Source organism: Moschus berezovskii, chromosome 18 (assembly GCF_049115385.1).
Source record: "Moschus berezovskii isolate FMDL1 chromosome 18, NW_MosBer_1.0, whole genome shotgun sequence".
Taxonomy (NCBI): Eukaryota; Metazoa; Chordata; class Mammalia; order Artiodactyla; family Moschidae; genus Moschus; species Moschus berezovskii.
Genome location: NC_142477.1, coordinates 43,574,464 through 43,593,072, shown reverse-complemented (window position 1 = coordinate 43,593,072; position 18,609 = coordinate 43,574,464). Strand labels below are relative to the sequence as shown.

The window sequence follows — 18,609 nt, the reverse complement described above, 5'->3', positions numbered from 1 at the left end:
TGAGTGACTGAACTGAACTGAACTGAAAGGAGGACAGAAATTTCCAGGAAAGCGCTCACTCCTTGGGCAAATATAGAGAGAAGGTTTACCTCTTTCTCCTCAGTTAGGGAGATTACAGAGTCCGTGTGTGCAACCTTGTGACCCTGCTTCCCTGTGAAAAATTGTTTTCTTCCTACCCTCCATTAAAAGACCCATTCACTAAGGAATTAGATCTGAGGTTTCTATCCTCCAGGGAGAGAATCCAATAAAGTAATTGAAGCCAAATTATTAAAAAATTTGTGACACAGGTTCATAACCATTTATGCAAACCCATAGAGCAAGACATATTTCAGAATTCACAGTTTTTCAGATTTGAAAAAAGCATTACTGTGATAGTAGCTCACAATCAAACCTATTAAGATTTCTTCAAGAAAATGTATGCATATTCACACTACATAGAATGGGTAAAGATGTTGGATGACATCACCGACTCAATGGACACGAGTTTGAGCAAGCTCCAGGAGATGGTGAAGGACAGGGAAGCCTGGCATGCTGAAGTCCATAGGCTGGCAAAGACGGACGCAACCTAGCAACTGAATAACAACAACTAGCTTTAAAACAGTTCAGTTTGAGTTTCTCCACCAAGTTGGAACCAAATTTAAGAAACAAAATTCCAGCTTTCAGTGTCATTTAGAGTTTGAGTTTGTGGATAAGGAATTGTGGGACTTTATTTCAACGTGCCATCTTTCACTGAGGATTTTTTAAGTGAGGCAGTGTTTTAGCCTTTTCATAAGCTAAAACAGAAAAGGAAAAGGCTTTGTTTTGGGGGAGCTCTAAAATCACTGCAGATTGTGATTGCAGCCATGAAATTAAAAGATGCTTGCTCCTTGGAAGAAGAGTTATGACCAAACTAGAAAGCGTATTAAAAAGAAGAGACATTACTTTGCTGACAAAGATCCATCTAGTCAAAGCTATGGTTTTTCCAGCAGTCATGTATGGATGTGAAAGTTGGACTATAAAGAAGGCTGAGTGTCAAAGAACTGATGCTTTTCAACTGTGGTGTTGGAGAAGATTCCTGAGAGTGCCTTGGACTGCAAGATCAAACCCATCAATCCTAGAGGAAATCAGTCCTGAATATTCATTGCAAGAACTGATGTTGAAGCTGAAACTTCAATACTTTGGCCACTTTATGCGAGGAACTGACTCCTTGGAAAAGATCCTGATGCTGGGAAAGATTGAAGGCAGGAGGAGAAGGGGATGACAGAGAATGAGATGGTTGGATGACCTCCCCGACTCAATGGACATGAGTTTGGATAAGCTCTGGGTGATGGACAGGGAAGCCTGGCATGCTGCAGTCCATGGAGTTGCAAAGACACTCAGACACAACTGACTGACTTAAATGAATTGAACTGAACTGAACTGTGTTTTAGCCAGGATATGTCGTGGGAACTAGAAAGAAAGAGTTTGGTTAAAGAGAGCTTTGCTAGTGACACTTAAATCATAACCTTATAGATTACTCCCTGCTCCAACAGGGGGTAATTGTTGTTGTTGTTTAGTGGGTCAGTCATGTCCGATTCTTTTGCAACCCCAGGAACTGTAGCCCACCAGGTTCCTTCATCCATGGGATTTCCCAAGCAAGAATACTGGAATGGGTTGCCATTTCCTTCTCCCGGGGATCTTCCTGACCCAAGGATAAAACCTGGGGTCTGCTGGTTGCCAAGCAGATTCTTTACCATTGAGCCACCTGGGAAGCTCCATCTATTACAGTAATATCATTCAATTTATATGTGTTTTTTTTTTTTGAAAGATTCCCGCTGAACGATCCATAAAGGTTACAGAATAGGAGTATCTAAATTTCCATTCTGCCCAAAGAAGTTAAATATTGTGAATGCATTTTCCCTACTCTAGGTGAGGAACTCCACCCTTCTCCTCATCCAAACCATGTGTGAAAAATGCTACATTGAAGCCCGGGAAGGCTGGCCACTGATTGACTACATCTTCACCCAGTTTTCAATGTCCAACAAGAATCTGGTACGAAGAGGGTGCCACCTTGAGTGCTGCTCTGCAACAAGTGCAGTTGACTCAACTGGATTTTTAAAAATCCCTGCAGTTCAGTTTAGTAGATAAAGTCATATTTAAGCTTTATCACTTTTATTAATTTTTCAGCATCTCATGTTCTCAGTTCCCTTCCACTGATACCATTTCTAACTTATCATAAAGGCAAGGTAGGTTAAATCACAGTTTTCTCTAAAGAGGAGGCAACCTGGCCTCCAAGGCTGGGGGCTGGTTTAGAGAGAGGCAGAGAATGTGAATTGTTTGTAGAAAACAGGAAACATCTATACTTGTTACACTGGTTCCTTTGGATGAAGAACCTGAAAAACACATGTGTAAGATCTCAGTGATCTTACAACCTCACTGCAAGTGAAATTGCAGTCCACTCCATAGGAAGTAGTGGAAATTTTTGTCCCAGAGAAAAATGGGGAAGGCCTGAGTGAGAAAGAGGGTAATTGAAGTTCACAATGTTTGTTTTACTATGAAAAAAGCCAGAGGCATTTTTGTCTCCCCATTCCTCCAAAGAGCACTTAAAAGCAGGGATTAGATACTGGAGACTAAGGTCACTGGGTTCCTCAAGCCCTTTAAGCTGAGTGACTTTATCCTCCACCCCAGAGACTAAGAACACACCCAAGGTCAGAGGAGACCAACAACAGGGATTATTAACAAGTTACCTGCTTCATCTTTCTTAAAGGAGAAACCAATAAAACCTAACTCCCAGGAGACTGAAAAGGGAGAGATATCTATCCGAGAAATAAGCCTGGAGGTCTTAAAAACCCTGGACCCACTAGTCATTGGAATGCCTCAGGTAAGGAGTCTTCTGTCACCACTCATAGTTCCTTTGATCACCTTTCTAAAGCTCTGTCCATTTAGGAGTAAAGAAGTTGGTAGTCCATCTGTCATCAGCTTTTTGACGCTCTGGCCAGAGAAATTATGTGAGAATATTCAAGGCGAGCACATAATGGTTTCTCAAAAACAGGTGTTAAATTAGCTACATACTCTTTTATATCTGGAGGCAAATGGCAGTTTATAAGCATCTTAATATATTATTTCTCTTCTTCCCCCAATGTATTTAGACATATTGTCAAATAGTAATGCAGTGAATGCCAAACTTACCCCATTTACCTGGGAAGGTGTTAAAAGCACACATTCTCAGACCTCACTTGAGGTCTAAAATAACCTGAACCTCATAACTTTGGGATCTGCGTTTGCTTAAGAAAAACAACCTGGGAAAGGATTTAATGGCCATAAATATATGGCACAGCCAGAAGACAATCTACAGACCAATTTAAGTGAATCAGAGGCTTTATCTAGGATGGTATTTTAAGGTGTGATTGTAGATTACTTGCAATATTTATTTAAAATGCAGATTTCCAGGTCACATGCCAGACCTAAATGAGTCAGCATATCTGGGCATGGGGCCCATAAATCAGCATGCAAATAAGTTCCAACATTTCTGATGCATAATAAAGTTTGGGGAATTTCTGATCTAGTAGTAAACGATGAAAAAGTAGTCTAAAGCCAGAATCATAAAGAGTCTGAAATGCTAAATCCCTACATTGTCCTTGATGAGTCACTGGAAATTTTAAGCAAGGGTTAAACATTTGATATCTATAGGAAGTCGGTGAATTGACATGAGTAGTCTAAACACAGAGATTATATATAAGATGAGATGAGATTCATAGGGACTGGATATGGGTCATAAAAGTAGGAAGGGAAATATGGAAGGGCATGAGAAATCTTATAATGAAAATAAGATCTAGGCTTGGTGATTCAGTGGGGTTTCCCAGGTGGCACTAGTGGTAAAGAACCCACCTGCCAATGCAAGAGATGTAAGAGACTTGAATTCGATCCCCGGGTCAGGAAGATCCCTTGGAGGAAGACATAGCAACCCACTCCAATATTCTTGCCAGAAGAATCCCATGGACAGAGGAGCCTGGCAGACTAGAGTCCATGGGGTCAAAAACAGTCAGACATGACAGAAGTAACTCAGCATGTTGGTGATTAAATACAGATGGCAAGACAAAATGCAGAGTCCAGGTTGATAACTAGGTTTCCATTAGGACACGAACCATATTCAAGTTTTCTGAGGGATATAAAACACACAGACTACAGAAGTTAGCACCTGAAGCGCAGACAGCCACAACAGTCCATTCGCTATCCATCCCCAGTCATTCTTACTTTGGAGAGTTCCACTCCAGTCTTGGAGTTTGGAGAAATATATCGGGCACTTTTGGTTGTCATATTGACAAGGGGCTTAATGGCACTTGGTGAGTGGAGCCTGGCGCTTCCTGCAGTGACCCACAGTGAAGAGTTGTCCTGTCCCAGATTCCAGCAGCCACCCCATGGAGAAACACAGACAAACACTCATGGCAAGTAGCACCTGAAAATGAATATGCTCAGCAGAGACTGGATTTCATGATTTCATTTTGATTTGGCCTGAAGAGCAAAATAATAAGTGAGAGGAAGTTTTCTAAACTAGAGGGAAACACACAGTGAGGACCAGGGAGGAATAATGGAAAAGAACAAGCAGCACTTGCATCTTGCCTTTGTTTTCCACAGGTGCTGTGGCCCAGAATCCTGACTTTCGTGGTACCTGCGGAATATACGGGAACGCTAGAATACCTGTTTAATATCATCAGGATTCTGTTTATGGCAGAGGAAAGAAAGAAGAATAATGCCAAGGAGTCAACAGCACTTGTCATCTCTACAGGAGCTGGTTTGTACATTCAAACACAAAGCAAAACGTTTCTCTTATGAGAGACTCGTTTCCTGAAGGGCTCCAGGGCTTCACTCGTACACCCAACCCCAATCTGAATTTTTCTAGCCCCCATAACAGTAACGAAAATTGCTTTCTCTTTCTAGTGAAACTTCCTTCACCACAACAGCTACTGGCCAGACTTCTGGTGAGTGAGTTATGAAAAACCAAGGCAGGATCAACTTAAACCAATGCAGATATTTCCAGTTCCAAATAAATGATAGTAAAAGCAACAAAGATACTCCAAACCAAAAGAAACACTAAAACGGCATAATAAATGTTCTGCTATATTAATGACACTCATGAAAATTTATTCCTGGCAAGATTATCTCCTAACTCTGAAATGTTTGTGAAAACTTCATTTATGATTTTTAAATAAGCATAAACTGAATCTGATCCGTAAGAACGATTCAAGCAAATTTCATATCTGTTGTTTAGATTTCTCTCTCCCTCTCTCCGTTTGGCCACATATGTGTCATTTACTTCAGTTGTATCTCCACATGCCCTTATTTAAATCACAGATATATCTGTTAGTACATTTCATTTATTTTCAGTTGATGCGACCCCATAGACGGCAGCCCACCAGGCTCTGCCATCCCTGGGATTCTCCAGGCAAGAACACTGGAGTGGGTTGCCATTTCCTTCTCCAATGTGTGAAAGTGAAAAGTGAAAGTGAAGTTGCTCAGTCATGTCCGACTAGTAGCGACCCCATGGACTGCAGCCCACCAGGCTCCTCTGTCCATGCGATTTTCTAGGCAAGAGTATGGGGTCGCACAGAGTCGGACACGACTGAAGTGACTTAGCAGCAGCAGCCTTCCATATATCTGGAGAAAAAAATTGGACAGATCAATGTCTAAGTATTTGCTTTGCTCTAGAATAAATAAGACTAGTCTGTGATGATCTGTTAAAAGATTATCTAATGAAGGATTCTAGGGAATCCGGAACAATGATTAAAATGAAAAGGTTGGTGAGCCTTTTAAATACCCCTGAGTTGATCAGTAATTTTTCTTCCATCCTCCAGGTAATCTCTATGCTCGCTAGTGTAGGGAAATTGCGTGGGGCTGGTGCAATAGGACTTTTGAAGATATTGCCTGAGATAATTCACCCAAATTTAGCAGAGCTGTGGAAAACACGCATACCTGAACTCCTACAGCCTTTGGAAGGTACAAGAGCATGGGATCAGGTCTTATTCAAGGAAGCAAGAGCACGAAGAACAAGGCACCCCTTCTGTGTCTTAAGCCTTGAGTGTTCATCTTAGACAACAAAAACAGTGAACTTGATATGCAAGGTGGACAGCTCTGTTTTGTCCTAGACTCCTCAGGTTCTATTTCTCTACCAAATACTTATACTGTAAGAAGGCCAGGTGGGTTACATACTTAGCAAGAACTTTTACTTGTGATCTGGTCTTTTTCGTATTTAGAGAAGTTTTCTTTTGGCATTATTCTAAAATGTTATTATTCATCTATGCTAGAATATTAAAATACTATCATTCAGTAAATACTGTTGAAATTGGCAAAAAGCCTGAATTTTTATCATGAACTAGCAAATTAAGATTGCTAACATAGTAATTTTAATCTGAAATAACCATCCCATTAGGGAGAAAACTGAAAATGGAACACTAGCCTCCAGTGGGAACCTGGCAAGGGAGAAATACATCTTGAATTTTTTTTTTTTTTTTTTTTTGCCCTTATTGCATCAATTTCTGTTTCTAGGAAAGAACACTAGTATCGTGCTGTGGGAGACCATGCTGCTTCAGGTAAAGATGGCTCCCAGACCAACCGTTGATGATGGGGTGATGAAACCACCTAAAATTACTCACCTTGACCAGAAAGAATTAGATTCCCAAGGGCAGGAAACAGCATTTCCTTTTCTTGAGAAAATTGTTAAACTATTAGATGTGATCATGTCAATATTGTGCCTTTTAAATTACCATAATTTGAACAACAATCTTTAGTCTTCAATTTGGTTCAGAATTAGGACAGTTTTGAAGATTTCACTTACTAATATTTTTTCTCCCTCTTTCTTAAATCTTCTCTAATTTTCAAGTTTTCTCCTCTCCTTGCAATTACATTCTTTCACCATTCATATAGAAAAACAGAAATTAACATAATTTTCACTTCTTTGCTCCTAAATACAACTCCATTTCCTCCTGTATCTGCTTCTCATTATCTTTTTCCTGATGTCTAAACACCAAAAGGCCACACTGCACCCCTTCTCCCGAAAAGAGTGTTACTCTCATCCATAACTTTTTGAACTTTGACATCCAACAGTGCCATAATGTCAAATCCCCAAAACTGTAAGATAGGACTTGGACATTAGCATTACAAACAGCACATTGGTTTTAGGAGTCCACAGGAGATCAAGGAGCCTACAGCCAGGAAGCTTTTAATCCAACAGAGTTTCAGTTCATAAACCACCCATGTAGAAATTAACTATGGCTTCCTTATTTTTTAATTGAATTTATTGATTTACTGCTATACAGCAAAGTGATTCTGTTATACATACCTATATATATACATATACATTCTTTATTAATATTCTTTTCCATTATGGTTAATCATAGGATATTGAATATAGTTCTCTGTGCTGTACAGTAGGACCTTGTTGTTTATCCATTCTATATATAAAAGCTTACATTTGCTAATCCCAACCTCCAACTCCATCCTTTCCTTCTCCCTGTTTCTCTTGGCAACCACCAGTCTGGTCTCCATGTCCAAGAGTCTGTTTCTGTTTCATAAATAGGTTCGCTTGTGTCATAGTTTAGATTTCACATATAAATGATACCATGTGATATTTGTCTTTTTCTGATTTACTTCACTTAGTATGAGTAAATGGCATTATTTTGTTCTTTTTTATGGCTGAGTAGTAATGGCAACCCACTCCAGTGTTCTTGCCTGGAGAATCCCAGGGACAGGGGAGCCTGCTGGGCTGCCGTCTATGGGGTCGCACAGAGTTGGACACGACTGAAGTGACTTAGCAGCAGCAGCAGTATTTCATTGTATATATGTACCACATCTTCTTTATCCATTCATGTATTTATGGACACTTAGATTGCTTCTGTGTCTTGGCTATTGTGAATAGTGCTGTTATGAACATAGAGCTGCATGTATCTTTTGGCATTATAGTTTTGTTCAGGAGTAGGCTTGCTATATCATATAGCAATTCTATTTTTTATTTTCTGAGGCCCCTCCATACTGTTTTCCACAGGGCCTATACCAACTTACATTCTCACCAAGAATGTAAGAAGGTTCCCTTTTCTCCACACCCTCCCTAGCATTTGTTATTTGTAGACTTTTTAAAGATGACCATTCTAATCAGTGTGAGGTAGTACTTCATTGTAGTTTGTTTTCATTTGGGGGCAATTTTGAGGGGCAAATTCTATTTATTATAGAATAGGTGTATTTTAAAAAGTAAGCTAAGGGTATCTTTCAGAGAAGGCAATGGCAAGCCACTCCAGTACTCTTGCCTAGAAAATCCCATGGATGGAGGAGGCTGGTAGGCTGCAGTCCGTGGGGTCGCTAAGGGTCGGACACGACTGAGCGACTTCACTTTCACTTTTCACTTTCACACATTGGAGAAGGAAATGGCAACCCACTCCAGTGTTCGTGCCTGGAGAATCCCAGGGATGGAGGAGCCTGGTGGGCGTCTGTCTATGGGGTCATACAGAGTTGGACACGACTGAAGTGACTTAGCAGCAGTAGCAGCAAGGGTATTTTTAATGATTTTTAAATTTATATTTTAAAAAGTACCTGTCAAATAACTTTTTGGGATTTTGATTATAAAATTTGCTAGATTTTTTAGTATTTTAGCTTTATTGGAGTATAGCTGATTAACAATATTGTATTAGTTTCAGGCATACAGCAAAATGACTCACTTATACATATACATATATTCATTCATTTTTAGATTATTTTCTAAAATAATATTCTAGAAATATTCTGTGATAAGTTATCACAGAATATTGCGAAGATTTCCCTGTGCTATACTGTAGGTCCTTGTTGGTTGTGCTAAGTCACTTCAGTAGTGTCCAACTCTTTGTGACCCTATGGACTATAGCCTGCCAGGCTCTTCTGTCCATGGGATTTTCTAGGCAAGAATACTGGAGTGGATTGCCGTGCCCTCCTCCAGGGGATCTTCCCAGCCCAGGAGTCAAACCCACATATCTTACATCTCCTGCATTGGTGAGCGGGTCCTTTACCATTAGCACCACTAGGAAGCCCCCCATGTTGGCTATCTATCTTATATAGTAGATATGCTTGTGTTCATCCCAAGCTCCTGATTTATCCCTCCCCTTCCCATGTTTTCCCTTTGGTAACCATAAATTTGTTTTTGATATCTATGTTTACTTCTGTCTTATAAATAAATTCATTTGTATCTTTTTAAAAAATGATATCTTACATAAGAGTGATATCATATGATATTTATCTTTCTCTGACTTACTTAGTGTGATAATCTCTAGATCCATCAAGTTGCAACAAATGGCATTATTTCATTCCTTTTTATGGCTGGGTAATATTCCACAGTATATATGTACCATATCTTTTTTATCCATTTCTCTGTTGATGGACATTTAGAGTTGATTTGTGTTCCTCTAATAATCAGCAATGCTGAGCATCTTTTCATGTGAGCTATAATTTCTATAAAATGTCATATTTCAGTGACCTCTCCACAGCACCTCTACCCCAACACCCCCCTTCTAGAATCAGAATCTCCAAGAGAGGGTACCTGACAGCTTACAGGTCTTGATGACACCCACAAATGAGTATTATCCAATATGAGGTTTGAAAACAACATCTCTATTCTTCCTGTTCCTTAAGTCTAGAATCTATTTTCCTCCTATATTCATGCTTCTTTTATCTCTCCCTCCCTCTATCAAAACTTCTACCTTGTTTCCCCACTTACCATTTTAAAATAACTGTTCTTACTAGGAAAGAAAGTTCTTGAAGCCTTGAGAACATTACTTTCCCTTCCTCCAATCTGGAGTATACTTCTCGGCTTCTTTTTCCAAAACTGTCTACATTTGCTTTCTTCCCTTATAATGCCAAGGTTGTACAATTTTTACTTTTCTAAAGATCCACTGAATGAATTCTTATTAAGAAAACACGTTACAAACTTTTTCAATGGTTTTGACACTGTGTTCTTTCTAAGCTTAAGACAGAGAAAACACAGGAGAAATCATAGATTTTAGAAATTGCAATGGATTTTGTCCTCCAAAAAGACAAAAACACCTCTTCATGTATGGTTCAATGAAGAAAGACATGGGTTCAGATGACTGATTGTGGCCCTGGCTCAAAATAAATGGTGAAATGAGGAATATTTCATTACTCCAGCTGAAGCTGGCAACTTGTGCTTGTACATCTAATTGGTTCTTCAAGTCCTTTAATTCACTATTCCAAAAATGTCCCTTTTTCTTAGTATATAATAAAACAAACTGACTTTGACAAATGGAGTTTTTCCAAATCGACTGAAACCTTAAAAAATGTTAACTTCAATTTAAGTTTCAGATTGGATGAGTTTCTATTGTAAGTCTTTTGGCAATTTTTATTTCAAAGGAAAACAGAAGGCACTTACATGGAGTTCACTTCCACTTCCTGTGGATCTGATTCTTACTGGAAATTTGGAACAAAACAGAGTTATATCTTCTAAAATAAGAGGAAAAGTTTAAAAGTAATCAAGTATTTATGGGAAAAGGAATAATCCCATATAATATACATTTTATACTTGTAGAATATATTGTAACAGAAAAGTAGCAAGAGAACACACTGAACAGTCACATTCATATCTGATTTTCACCTCCTACAACAGTTGCTCAAAGAATCGTTGTGGAAGATCAGTGATGTGGCCTGGACCATTCAACTGAGTCGGGATTTCAACCAGCAAATGGACAGTTACAGCAACACCTCTGTTGAGAAGGTTGGTTTTTCAGCTCAGATACCTACCTTCTAGTTTATGACCAAAAATTGTGGTGCAAGTTCCTGCTTGTCTGCACTGCAACACAAAGGAGGGAGAAGTGGTTAGAAAAATGCTCCCTTCTGTTTGCCTTTATTTACCCAAAGTTACAGGGCCACAGCCTATCTGCAAGGAAAACTGCTGAGTATAGTGCCTTTAAGATAAATACATGCCTGACCAAAATTTGGAGGTTCTGTTCTAGAGAAAGAAAAAAAAAAAAATTACTGGAGAGCAAAGAGCAGCCTCTTAACCATAGCACTGGTTTAATGCCAGTTTATGTCTTGGTTTCCATTCCACTGGGCCACTTTTGTGAGGCTGGCTGAGGGAAATAATCTTTTTTTAATTGAAAAAAAAAAAGAGCACTCAAATTTACATTTTTACAAATTTACAAATTTTCATTCCTCTCTCTACACATGACCTCTACCAAACCCTCCACACTGTAACCGTTCATTCCAAATGGAGTTTGAATCCAGCTTCCACTACTTAACTACTAATGCAGCCTTTGGTAAAATTTTTAACCTTTTTGGAGCCTCAGTATACTCACCAATAAAATGGAAATTTTTATCTCTCTCTGAGGATTGTATTGTTATAAGGGTTCAATGAGATAAAGACCCTAGTGAAGTGTCTAGCACATGGCATGTGTTCAGTAAAAAGTAGATTGTGGTTATCACTGTGGTTATATCATTCTGAAATTATTTTTCCCCTGGAAAAGCATTTCCTCAGTCATTAAGTGTTCCCAGTATTGAGTGTTTCTTCCCACAAATCCTTTATTTTCAACCTACAACTCTCCTACATCATTTTCAAATCCTAAATTTTTTCTTGGAAAAAAACATTTCCTAAATCATTGTGTTCCCAGGATTAAGTGTCTCTTTCCACAAATTATTAGCAACCTGCAACTCTTCTGTGTAATTTTCAAAATCCCCCTCTTTGATTGACTCTCTAATTTGGTATAGAGTACTAATTCTCCAAATTGGCCTACCCAGCCTGCAGAGACACCCATCAGGATGATCTAGTGAGCAATGCCTCATCTTCTTATACACAAACCAGTCTTCTGCATCTTATGTAATAGCATTCATCCAATGGCTCCCAAACCCACAAGATTAGTCCAAGATAATGGTGGTGTGAGTAGACAAAACAATTCAAGCTACAAGCTGCCTCAATGGCTCTCAACTGTTACACCTAACACCAAAAAACTAGGAGTGTACCAAGTAGCTTTAAAAGCATGACAAGCGATCCTTAGTGGCTTAAAATAATGGGCACCTAAAAAGCTTTGGATTTTGCAGATTGACAATTTGGGTTGGACTCAATTGGGAAGTCTTCTGATCTCAACTAGCTTCACTGAGGTGTACTGGGGATTGGCTGGTCTGGGATGATCTTATCTAGGACAGTTTGTTTCTGCTACGTGCAGTCCCTCATCCTGCAGCAGGCTATAGGAGGCTTGCTCTCATGGTGGTGGCAATGATGTCTGCAAGATCCTTGAGGTCTAAGCTCAAAGGGGGCATACTATCACTTCTACCACATTCCAGTGACAAAACCAAATTGAAAGGCAAGCCCAGACACAAAGAATGGAGAAATAGACTTGTCTTGATAGGAATTTCAAACTTCCATAGCAGGGAAGCATGGATAGAAGTGAGATAGAAAGATTATGGCTATTTTACGATCAACCACAATTTCTCCCCAATTCGGGCTTTCTGATTTCTGGGATTCCTAACCAAGTCCCCAGGTGTGAATGCACTATTCATTGAATCTGACAAAATTCAGCAGATAGGCAAAAGCTCAGCAGTACTGGAAGGCACTGAAGCTATATTACAATATAATATATTCCCTCCTTCCTCAATATTCCTGCAGCACAAGATTTTCCCAACTCTTTCCTGCCCTTCTCCCAAGATGAAGCTAAATAGACTCTAGCAGCTTTGGCCCTACTTAGGGGATTTTTGCCTAAACAACTGAGCATGGAGTGTATGCTCCCTCATCAGATTCTTACTCTGATCAAGTCTACTCTTACTCTGTTCCACCTGTTTTGTAGCCTTATGGCCCCGTCTCATCCCAAATCAGATTAATCTGGACAATTTCTCCTTAATGTACTAATTTGACTTTATCTGTTATGCCTAGATTTCTCATTCCTCCTGTGCCATAGATCCTTTCTGATCACTAATGACCACTCAAGAGCTACAATCCTTTGAGCTCTGCAGAGTTTTTGGAGTGGATTTCCAACTGGTCACTTTTCTCTCCTTTCTGTAACAAGATGGACATTCTAAATTAAAAGATGTCAATCTGGTATTAAATTGCTTTATATACTTGCATGTTCATACACCTATTTACAGCCAGACATGTGCTGTGATTTTCAAACACAAGCTACTGCAAGGTTGTCCCTTGCCCCTAGTCGATAACTCTACATGGCCTCCAATGAAAGATAACAGGAAGCAATGTCTGTCCTACTTGCCTTTTCTCCATCCTGACACTACAGAAGTGCCCAGCGTAGGGCTGGCATAATGAATCCAACATGCTCACCACTTCTAGAGGGGGTGGAAGCCACAGAATGATTCCTGACATGCTCTATCACCAGTGTTCCTCCACTGGGTGCTTTCCTTCCCCAGTTTACTCAGTGTTCATTACTGAACACACAATGTGTATATGAAAGTTCTGATGTGACTTTTCTGCTTCATTCCCAACACCAGTCTGACAGCACTTCTGGAGAGAGATAATGGTAGAGAAGCCAAGGTATTACTTTCAAAACTACCGTTAAATCTGTTAAACTATAAACCAAGTCAATATACTGTGAAGTTTGAAAATATCAGATGACATTGTCTTCAAAATAACCCAATTTACACTGAGCATGTTTATTCAATAAGAACTTATTAGCACTTATTTGTACATAGCAGATAATCAGTAAGAACCTCTGCTACCAAGAACTGAAATTCTGAGCATAGAGACAATAAGAAAATTAAAAATCGCAGTAGAAAATAAAAGATATTATCATGATGGCAGGGCACACAGCATAGAGGAAGTCAGGAGAACACAGGCAGAGGACAGAACCTGTAGGGAGGGAACACTTTGAAGAAGAGACAATACATGAAAGTGCTTGATAAGTAAGCAGTCCTAAGTCAACTCAATGTCTTTTTTTTTAACGACTATTTTTACTCTTTCTACTTTTTATCAGTCTTGCTTTTCAACTTTTGGCATTCTGTTGCTTGTCCTTTGTTTTCCAGAAATTTCTTTGGAAAGCCTTGGGAACTACCTTAGCATCCTGCCAAGATGTGGACTTTGTAAGCTCACAGATTAAGGAATTTCTGGCTGCTCCCCACCATCTGGGGGACCAACGACAGGTAAGACCACTTTCTCTCAATTTTCTCTCATGACAATGAATAATGAATTCCCTCTGGAAAACCTCTAGCAGTTCTTACATTCATATCTTACTTATCCAGAATTATCCATGCATACATTCAAAATAGTCTAACAAAATTTTTTCAGAAAAATGAAGCTCTCCTATTTATTATTGTTATAAGAGTATCAAAGGCCTCTTGATGAAAGTGAAAGAGGAGAGTGAAAAGTTTGGCTTGAAGCTCAACATTCAGAAAACTAAGATCATGGCATCTGGTCCCATCACTTCATGGGAAATAGATGGAAAAACAGTGGAAACAGTGTCAGACTTTATTTTTGGGGGCTCCAAAATCACTGCGGATGCTGATTGCAGCCAGGAAATTAAAAGACGCTTACTCCTTGGAAGGAAAGTTATGACCAACCTAGATAGCATATTAAAAAGCAGAGACATTACTTTGCCAACCAAGGTCCGTCTAGTCAAGGCTATGGTTTTTCCCGTGGTCATGTATGGATGTGAGAGTTGGACTGTGAAGAAAGCTGATCGCTGAAGAATTGATGCTTTTGAACTGTGGTGCTAGAGAAGACTCTTGAGAGTCCCTTGTACTGCAAGGAGATCCAACCAGTCCATTCTAAAACAGATCAATCCTGGGTGTTCATTGGAAGGACTGATGCTAAAGTTGAAACTCCAAAACTTTGGCCACCTCATGCGAAGAGTTGACTCACTGGAAAAGAGTCTGATGCTAGGAAGAATTGGGGGTAGGAGGAGACGGGGACGACAGAGAATGAGATGGCTGGATGGCATCACCGACTCTATGGACATGAGTTTGAGTGAACTCCGGGAGTTGGTGATGGACAGGGAGGCCTGGCGTGCTGTGATTCATGGGGTCGCAAAGAGTCAGACACGACTGAGCGACTGAACTGAACTGAACTGAATTGCTTTACGATGTGTTATTTTCTGCTGTACAACAGCATAAATCAACTATATGTATACATATATACCCTCCCTCTTGAGCCTCCCTCTCACCCACAATTCTTCCCAGGCTGAGCTCCCCGTGTTTGTTTTACAGGAGCTTCCTGTTAACTATGCATTTTGCACATGGTAGTGTGTATATATATGTATGTCAATGCTGCTCTCCCAATTCATCCCACCCCATATCCCCCAGGGTCCACATGTCTGTTCTTTACATCTGCATTTTCTATTCCTGTTCTTCAAATGAGTTCCTCTGTACCATTTTTCTAGATTCCAAATATATGCAATATTTGTTTTTCTCCTTCTGACTTACTTTACTTCGTAGACAGACTCTAGGTCCATCCATGTCACTACAGATGACCCAGTTTCATTGCTTTTTATGGCTGAGTAATATCCCATCATATATATGTACTACATCTTCTTTATCCATTCATCTGTTGATGGACATTTAGGTTGAGGCTTCTCTATTTAAAAATCAGTGCTTCTTTATCTAGTCAGATTTGTGAAAATAGTGAAAAGTGAATCTCAGTCATTCTTACTCAACAAGAGTATTTTTAAAATATTTTGACCTTGGCTTTGTAACATAAGGGTATGATTGTAAGTATCAAAATCATTAAACGTGTAAGCTGAAAGGAAGGGTATGTATCATTGGTTTTCCTCCTAGAGAAAATATAACCTGGAGAGCTTTTGCAAAGAGCTTTTGCCTATTTCCTACCCTAGCCTAAAATGGAGAGCATATGTGAATGTGGAAGAAAAAGACAATGTCTATTTAAGAAAAGAAATCACCCAGCTAGAAAAAAATAAATTATCGTAGCCTGTCATTTTATATACCTGTCTCAGAAATTCTCAGGTGTTTAGGGTCCTTTCCCCATTGTAAATAGCTAGAAAACACTATACTTACTGAACTTTTAAAACTGACTTTATATTGTTATTAGTTCTTTTTTCCATCTGAGATATTCAGCCTTAAATTATTTCTCATTGACATTATTCCTAGCACCATTATTTCCAACCTAGTTGCCCTTTTAGTTCTGCTCTCGGATAGGAAACAACTAAGTTTATTTTAGATCCAAGCATACCATATGGCCATCATTCAAAGTCTGAGGGATTCACAAGCCTTAGAAGATGAACTTTGTGACATACACTTAAGCTTCTCAAATTCCGCTTTCACTTAACTTTGCTTCATGTTCATGAGTGTCTCCTGCACACTCAAGTGACTTAGCAAATGGCCTCTGGGTTGGTGAGGAGTTAACACATAACTCTCTAAGTCTCCCTGATCAGCTGGCTTTCCTTCTCCTAAGAGTGCCTCTCTCACTCAGGTGACACCTAGGCTCTGATTCTGGTGTCAGACCAGCTGGATTCAAATCCTGCCTCCACAACACATTGCCTGCATCCCTCAAGTTCCTCCAAATAAGATAAAGGAAAATAGACTCCTCAAAGTTCTTTTTCATAGAAAATGCTTAGTAAGGAGTTTCAGGAGAGAAGATCTGAAATTACAACTGTGAGAAACTGGAGAGAGAAAATAGATTAAAGAAAACAGATAGGATATGTGTGCAGCTTTGAGGGCCCCTTGGGGAGTTGAAATCATCTTCTACTCCAGCAATTTTTTCAGTGGTGTCATTTTTTTTCCCAGTAGCATCCAGCAAATGAGGTATACAGATAGGTGATAGACAAGTATGAGAGTCAGATTTATACAGGGCCTAGGGTTTGCCAGACTCACAGGATAGAAAGACAGTGGGACATAGGTCAGAGTTGGAAAGTTGGGGAGGGAGTTAAGAAGTTAGGAAGATGGGTCGGGAGAGGAGAAACACAGAGCACTGTGGGGTGAGAGGACCCAGAGATGGAAAAACACAGAGGTTTACATCTTAGGATGTACTGGAACCTAAGGAACCAGGGAACCATGACCAAGGGACGCAGAGACACCAGGCCACCAGCCTTTAAAGATTTCTTCCAAGCATCTCCTGGTAGTAGAGGGTGTAAGACCTGATATCTGAGAACAGTGCTGGTTGAGAGCCTGATGACAGAAGTCTAGTCCCTGGATTCTCATGCTGGCTCTAGCAGGGTTATGCAACCAAATGAAACAAATCAGCTCATGAGCAAACTGGCATGAAGGTACAGTGGTGAAGTGAGCCCAAAGCAAGAGAGGTGGAAAGAATGTGGGCAAGGGGGAAATGTGAACACAGAGTGTGAAACCGGAGCTCTCAACATTTTAACCACCTAAAGGTGAAGTTAACCTTGGGCTTCCCTGGTGGCTCAGACAGTAAAACATCCTCCTGCAAGGCAGGAGGGCTGGGTTCGATCCCTGTGTCAGGAAGATCCCCTGGAGAAGGGAATGGAAACCAACTCCAGTATTCTTGCCTGGGAAATCACATGGACAGAGGAACCTGGAGGGCTATAGTCCTTGGGGTCACAAAGAGTTAGACAGGACTAAGCAACTAACACTTTCACTTTTCACGGTAGAGTTTCAGCAGGAGAGTGATCCTGTAGAAATGATAGTCAATTCCAGCTCAAGAAAACCTCCACTTGCTTCCCACTGGTCTAAAAATCCAAAGTATTGAGTGTGGCCTAAAAGACCTTACTCAGACCAAACCCCACTTTCTCTCTGACTTCATCTTGCACTTCTTTGTTCCATCTGCCCTCCTTGGTGGAAACCTCAGGACCTTTGCACATACTCTCTCTGTTTGAAACTCTCATTTCCAGGAAGTCCATTGGCTCACTCTCTTGCTTATTTGGGGGCTCTTCTCCATGTCACCCTTTTATTGACAACTTCTCTGGCTACTCTCTTTGTATTGCCAACTCCCCGAACTTACAGAAGCTACCCTTTTCTCTTCTTTTCTTACAGCACTTATCACCATTTGACATACTATATATTTATATGCTTACTGGATTTATGTATTCACTTTATGTCACTTCCTTGTGACTGCCCCTGGTTTTACACTCAAGAGGATGAGTAGTTTGGTGTGTTCTGTTGACTCCTATATCTCCAGCACCTGGAGTTCCTGATGCATCAAAATGCCCTGTCTTTTCTGATTTTAGGGAATAACATCTATCTTAGGATACTGTGCTGAGAAACACTTTGAAGTTGTCTTAAAAGTTCTTAAAACATTCCAAGATCGAGAAAAGTTTTTCATGAATCGATGTAAGGTAAAAAGAATACCCTTCTCCTCCAAAGCCCTTGGCCATTGCAAAGGGGAGTGACACTGACTCTATTAGTGTACATCATATCATACTTGCTCCCATCCTCAGGTCTTTATTCCAGGTTGGAACCATCTGAGCCAAAGTCCTGTAGAATGATCAGCTAGGTAACAATTCTCCTCCACTTCCTGTCACTCATGCTGACCTGGGAGGACCTGAGGAGCTCTGTGTGTGTCTAGTTTTATCCCTCTTCTGGCTACTCAGACCTCATGGACAGTTTCCATTGCATGCACTCTGCTTCCCCTAAAGAAGAGGAATAAAGGAGTAAAAATAAATGCAAGCCCTCTCTCAAGTACTTCTATTAAAGCCTAGTAGATCCACCACACCATTCTGGGTGTTTAAATTTATATCAGCAAGCACATCAGCTTCACACTCATTTTAATAATCC

At 40.0% G+C, this 18,609-nt stretch overlaps 1 protein-coding gene across 2 annotated transcripts in view; it reads left to right on the top strand.

Moving 5' to 3' along the window:
- Positions 1-18,609, top strand: part of MROH2B (maestro heat like repeat family member 2B) — an 86,788-nt gene that overhangs the window by 25,308 nt on the left and 42,871 nt on the right. For both annotated transcript variants that reach the window (XM_055421727.2, XM_088827565.1), the window contains exons 12-20: positions 1,888-2,010; positions 2,726-2,839; positions 4,594-4,750; positions 4,897-4,937; positions 5,811-5,952; positions 6,502-6,545; positions 10,595-10,702; positions 13,948-14,064; positions 18,063-18,170. In XM_055421727.2, coding sequence (XP_055277702.2) covers positions 1,888-2,010; positions 2,726-2,839; positions 4,594-4,750; positions 4,897-4,937; positions 5,811-5,952; positions 6,502-6,545; positions 10,595-10,702; positions 13,948-14,064; positions 18,063-18,170 — 954 coding nt within the window. The remainder of the gene's footprint in view (positions 1-1,887; positions 2,011-2,725; positions 2,840-4,593; positions 4,751-4,896; positions 4,938-5,810; positions 5,953-6,501; positions 6,546-10,594; positions 10,703-13,947; positions 14,065-18,062; positions 18,171-18,609) is intronic.